The 6000-nt window shown below is 60.1% G+C and overlaps 1 protein-coding gene across 5 annotated transcripts in view; it reads left to right on the top strand.

Moving 5' to 3' along the window:
- The window catches only part of KNDC1 (kinase non-catalytic C-lobe domain containing 1), a 63948-nt gene extending 59132 nt beyond the window's left edge, over positions 1-4816 (top strand). For all 5 annotated transcript variants that reach the window (XM_035269569.3, XM_035269570.3, XM_035269571.3 and 2 more), the window contains 4 exons: positions 1177-1299; positions 1381-1440; positions 2340-2497; positions 4317-4816. In XM_035269569.3, coding sequence (XP_035125460.3) covers positions 1177-1299; positions 1381-1440; positions 2340-2497; positions 4317-4548 — 573 coding nt within the window. In that variant the 3' untranslated portion in view covers positions 4549-4816. The remainder of the gene's footprint in view (positions 1-1176; positions 1300-1380; positions 1441-2339; positions 2498-4316) is intronic.
- The last annotated feature ends 1184 nt before the right edge of the window (positions 4817-6000 follow it).

Here is a 6000-nt window from a genome sequence, read left to right on the forward strand (position 1 = left end):
CTCCGCCAGCCACAGAGCCACGGAGAAGATCATGGGGTGTTCCCACCAAACCCAGCAGGGTCATCACCGCCATCTCCGCCAGCCACAGAGCCACAGAGAAGATCATGGGGTGTTCCCACGAAACCCAGCAGGATCATCACTGCTATCTCCACCAGCCACAGAGCCACGGAGAAGATCATGGGGTGTTCCCACCAAACCCAGCAGCATCATCACTGCCATCTCCACCAGGATCATCACCGCCATCTCCACCAGCCACAGAGCCATGGAGAAAATCATGGGGTGTTCCCACCAAACCCAGCAGGGTCATCACCGCCATCTCCACCAGCCACAGAGCCACGGAGATGATCATGGGGCGTTCCCACCAAACCCAGCAGGGTCATCACCGCCATCTCCGCCAGCCACAGGCCACGGAGAAGATCATGGGGTGTTCCCACCAAACCCAGCAGGGTCATCACCGCCATCTCTGCCAGCCACAGAGCCACGGAGAAGATCATGGGGTGTTCCCACCAAACCCAGCAGGGTCATCACCGCCATCTCCGCCAGCCACAGAGCCACGGAGAAGATCATGGGGTGTTCCCTCCAAACCCAGCAGGATCATCACTACTATCTCCACCAGCCACAGAGCCACAGAGAAGATCATGGGGTGTTCCCTCCAAACCCAGCAGGATCATCACCACCATCTCCACCAGGATCATCACTGCTATCTCCACCAGCCACAGAGCCACGGAGGTGGCGGCACCCAAGCGCCCACCCCTGGACTGCACCCAAACGCTCCTGCCATGGGCTCGGTGGGGGGCAAGGAGCTGCCTGTGGCTCTCCGTCTGCCTCTGGACATGACACTGCCTCTCCCTGGGTGGGGACACCTTTCCCAGTCCCAAAGATGCCTGGGGAGGACGTCCTGGCACAATTTGGCTTTTGAGAAGTGAGGCTGGACTTATTTTCAACCTTTCCACTTATCGGACATTGCTTTTATTTTGTTTTGTCTGGAGTAATGCCCACCCCATCCCCCTCCACAGCCTTGGCCCCACTCACCTGCGTCCACATGGCTGCTTCCCTTCCACACACGAGCGGCACGCACTCCCTGTCTTGAATCTGGGTGGTTTTAACAGGTTCTCAAATGCTCCCTTTGTTCATCTTAAACCAGAAGACGCTGAACGTGTCCTTTTCTCATTGCAGCTGCAGGTGAACTTGCTGTCCAAGTTTTTGCTGATTGCCAAATCTTGCTACGAGCAGAGAAACTTCTCAACAGCCATGCAGATCCTGGGCGGGCTGGAGCACCCGGCCGTCAGGCAGTCCCCTGTGCGTGCAGAACCTCGGGCCCTCAGAGTGCGGGGTGGGCACCGGCTCGGCCTTGGAGTCTCACCTGTGCTAACATTTCAGGCCTGGAGAATTCTGCCTGCAAAGATTGCAGCGGTCATGGAGGAGCTGAAAGCTGTGGAGGTACCAGCACTTTCCTCGGCTGGGCGGCTTTCTCCCAGGCGGACCCTCTCCTAAACAACCCGCTGGGTAGCGCCTGCCACACTCACCCAGACACAGGCGCCACGGGGTGTGCACAGGTGGCCTGCCACACTCACCCAGACACAGGCGCCACGGGGTGTGCACAGGTGGCCCGGCTGGGGTGGCCTCACTGTGAGGCCCAGGAGTCGTCTCCTGTGGGGACTCCGCCACCACCTGTGCAAAGCTGTCCTGCCTGCTCGGTCACAGGCCTTGCTGGTCTAAGGTCCCCACACAAGAGTACAGGTGCCCCAGAGCACAGCACTGAGGTCTGTGGCTGGGGCCTGAGCTTGACTGACCTGGACCTCCTCCAGGATGGCAGGGGTATCCTCCTGAGATAATGAACAAGGAAGTGCTGCTGGAAACGATTGGACATTCCCCAAAATGAGAGACAAACCCCAGAGCAGCCGTGACCCGCACGGTCCTAGGTGACCGAGCCCGGCCTCAGCCCCAGCTGCAGCTCTCCAGAGGCGGGAGGGCTCCTGCATGTCCCTGCCGGACCGCAGATGCGAGGCCCTGACCAACCAGCCTGGGTCTCATTTGGGGAAGTCGGGTCACCTGGCTCTTTCCTGGAGTCCGGCAGAGAGCAAGTAAAGGGACTCCCCTTTTCAGTAGCCGGAGGCACAAAGGCTCCAGCTGCTGTCAGGGCCTCGTGTAAGAGCCTGCAGGTGCGAGCCAAGTCCACCCGTCATACTCATGACTGGAAGCTAATTCAGAGTGCTAGGTACCCCCACACGTGAGAACACAGGACCAACTGGGAATGGGTGGGCTAGGCCAGGCCCAGCTGGCTCCCGTACTGACCTCACCCTGTCTCTCCCCGGCCCACGCCCTGGCTGGACCACCAGGTCTTCCTGAAGAGCGACAGCCTGTGTCTGATGGAAGGACGGCGCTTCCGGGCACAGCCCACCCTGCCCTCGGCCCACCTCCTGGCCATGCACATCCAGCAGCTGGAGACCGGTGGCTTCACCATGACCAACGGGGCCCACAGGTGGAGCAAGCTCAGGTGAGGAGGGGCTCAGGTGGCCGCACCCCCAGGTGGGGAGGGCCTCAGGTTGCTTCACCCCCAGGCTGGGCAGGCTCAGGTGGTACCTCTCCTCCTGTCCCTGCTTTTCAGAGGCCGGAGTACCTAACCCCTCGCTTGGTCTTTGCAGCCTCAGGGCTCCCTCTCCCCAAGGGTGACCTCCAGCCACCGCATCCCTGATCCCCTCAGAGCCCTTTCCCTAGAGGCACCCACGTGGGACCTATCATGAGTCCTCAGCCTGTTCCTGTGTCCTGCTGTCCCGCCACCACCCGGGGCCAGTGACCTAGCATGCCGCCTGGGAGGCACAGATAGGCTGGCTATAGAACCTACCACCACGACCCACAGCTCACACGCCCTTGGCCACACAGGGTCTTCCACCTGGGAAGCCACAGCCCAGCCTCTCCTGAGGCTCAGGCCTGTGACCAGCAGGCTCAGGCACCCTCAGTCCCCGTTCACCTCACTCCCTCCCTCGAGACACAGTCTCACAGCCTCCCGTCTCTTCTGTCTCTCCATTGTCCACACACGGTCAGGAGGCTGCCCAGGCAATGGCAGCTCCATCCCCCTCCAGGGAAGACGGCCTCACTTTGGGAGCAGTGCCCAGTGGACCAGATGTCCACGGATCCCCAACCTGATACATGCAAAGGTCTCCTTCTTAGATAGGCACCAAGTTAAAAGCAGTATTTACAATACGCCATAAATGTACGCTCATTGTAAGAAATCGGAAAACCCACATCAGCAAAAGAGAACTAAAAACTTGGGCGGGTGCGATGGCTCAAGCCTGTAATCCCAGCACTTTGGGAGGCCGAGGCGGGTGGATCACGAGGTCAAGAGATCGAGACCATCCTGGTCAACATGGTGAAACCCCGTCTCTACTAAAAATACAAAAATTAGCTGGGCACGGTGGCACATGCCTGTAATCCCAGCTACTCGGGAGGCTGAGGCAGGAGAATTGCTTGAACCCGGGAGGCGGAGGTTGCAGTGAGCCGAGATCGTGCCATTGCACTCCAGCCTGGGTAACGAGCGAAACTCCATTTCAAAAAAAATGAAAACTTAAGGTAGGCTGGGCACGGTGGCTCACGCCTGTAACCCTAGCACTTTGGGAGTCTGAGGCAGGTGGATCACGTGAGGCCAGGAGTTCAAGACCAGCCTGGCCAACATGGCGAAACCTTGTCTAAACATACAAAAAAATTTACTGGACATGGTAGCTGGTACCTGTAATCCCAGCTACTCAAGAGGCTGAGGCAGAGGAATTGTTTGAACCTGGAAGGCGGAGGTTGCAGTGAGCCGAGATTGTGCCACTGCACTCCAGCCTGGGCAACAGTGAGACTCTGCCTCCAAAGAAAGAAAATGGCACTAGAGGTTTACAGCTGGTCACTGCCCACAAGCGGCTCTCCCAGGAAAGCGGCCGTGGCCACAGCCGTGGTGATTCCCGGGTGTGAACGCTCCACGTGGCAGCAGCGTCCCCTGCCTGCCTCGTCCCCTCAGCTGCAGCCCCTGCGGCCAACTGGCCTTTACTCCTCTTGGGAGGCTCAGCATGGACAAGTCTGACCCTGTGGGGTTTCCATAAACCCCCTCGTTTGTGATCGAGAGGTAGACGGATGGACAGGCAGACAGACGGGAAGGTCTGAGCAGTGGCGTGAGGTTTGGCCCCGTCAATAAACACAGAAAACCCACCCTTCAGCATTTACGCGGTGAAAAGGTTTAGCACAAATGATTGCTAAGAACTCCAGGGGAATCCCTGCCCGGGGAAGCCGCGCCCCTGCCCCATGCAAACTAACGTCTCTTCTTCCCCCGACGGAAGAAACATCGCCAAGGTGGTGAGCCAGGTGCACGCGTTCCAGGAGAACCCCTATACGTTCAGCCCTGACCCCAAGCTCCAGTCATACCTCCGGCAGAGGATCACCCGCTTCAGCGGCGCCAACATTTCCACGCTGGCCGCAGACAGCAGGGCCAACTTCCACCATGTCCCCAGCGAGAAGCACTCACGGAAGATTCAGGACAAGCTACGGAGGATGAAGGCCACGTTCCAGTAGCCAAGCTCAGGCGTGGGCCTGGTGTGCAATTCCAGACCTGAACCCGACTCCGAGGGGGGCAGGGGCCCGGAGGCAGGAGCCGAGTCTCAGTTAGTGAGGCCCCTCTGCCCCGGGGCCCTGGGGAGCTGGACCGGGAGATGGAGGCTCAGGGGACCCCATGGGAACAGGCACAGCTTGTCTCCTCCCAGCAGACAGAGCCGGGACGGCACAAGAGTCTTGGAGGTTTGCGTGTTTCTGCTAGAATTAAAAAGCTAAATTTAAAAATGAACAGGAGAGACTGAACTTCCCAGGAGTTTTGTGCCTGTCTGCACCTCTCACACACAGATAAGTGGCTCTTACCCAGTTCCCGGCAATTCCCCCACCAAACAGCAACAGCCCCCACCTTGACTGTGCCAACTTCAGAGTAGCTGCTCCCTGAGCGGGTTTCTGCGCCAGCCTAGGTCGGCTGAGCAACCGAGGACCAAAGCTGACCTCTGAGCTACATGCTGACTGCAGCTGTGGGACTTTCAGATCTCTGTAGACCGCAGCTCCCAGGGACGGCAGGGGGGTGCTCTGAGACCTCCATGCCGACTGAAGCTCCCAGGGACGGCAGCGGGGTGCTCTGAGACCTCCATGCCGACCGCAGCTCCCGGGGTGGGGGGACTGAGACCTCCATGCCGACCGAAGCTCCTGGGGTGGGGGGACTCAGACCTCCATGCCAACCACAGCTCCCAGGGGTGGGGACTCAGACCTCCATGCTGACCTCAGTTCCCTGGGGGGGGACTCTGAGACCTCCATGCCAACCACAGCTCCCAGGGTGGGGGGACTCAGACCTCCATGCTGACCGAAGCTCCCGGGCTCTGAGACCTCCTGTCTGAGACCCTGCCTGTGTTCATCCCCCACCCACACCCAGAACCCCCTCCTCCCCTCCCCTGCCTGGTGCCCCTCCCCAGCCCAGACTCCCAGGTGCCTGAGACCTCCTACTGGAGCTAGCACCTTGGGCTGGGCCCCTCACCCATGGCTCAGGGCCCCCCAGCTTAGAACAGCCCGTGTGAGTCAGCTCCCCACCCTGGGCAAAGCCCTGCCTCCTAGAAAGGACCCCACAGCAGCTCCAAGGTGGAGGCTCTGCGGTGGTGACCCAGACAGTGCCTCACCCATCTTGTACCCCAGAGGCCACTGCTACCCTCGGCCTCCAGCAGCCATGAAGGCCTGTAGCCTCCACAGCCTGTCCGCTGCCCCGCCCACCCCAGAGCCCACCCGTGGCCTCCACAGCTTGCCACACACTCGCACTTCACCAGAGGAGACAGGGGTTTGGACCCTGGGTAGCTGGTGTGAAGCCCCCAGCCGGGGCACGGGAGACCCACACAGTCATATCCACGCTGGCCTCTGTGGCCGGAGCACCAAGCACCACCCCAGCTCTGTGGCTTTCACGGTGCCAGTCACCGCAAGACCCAGGGTTGGGCTTTTGAGTTT

The sequence above is a fragment of the Callithrix jacchus genome, chromosome 12 (genome assembly GCF_049354715.1).
Source record: "Callithrix jacchus isolate 240 chromosome 12, calJac240_pri, whole genome shotgun sequence".
NCBI lineage: Eukaryota > Metazoa > Chordata > Mammalia > Primates > Cebidae > Callithrix > Callithrix jacchus.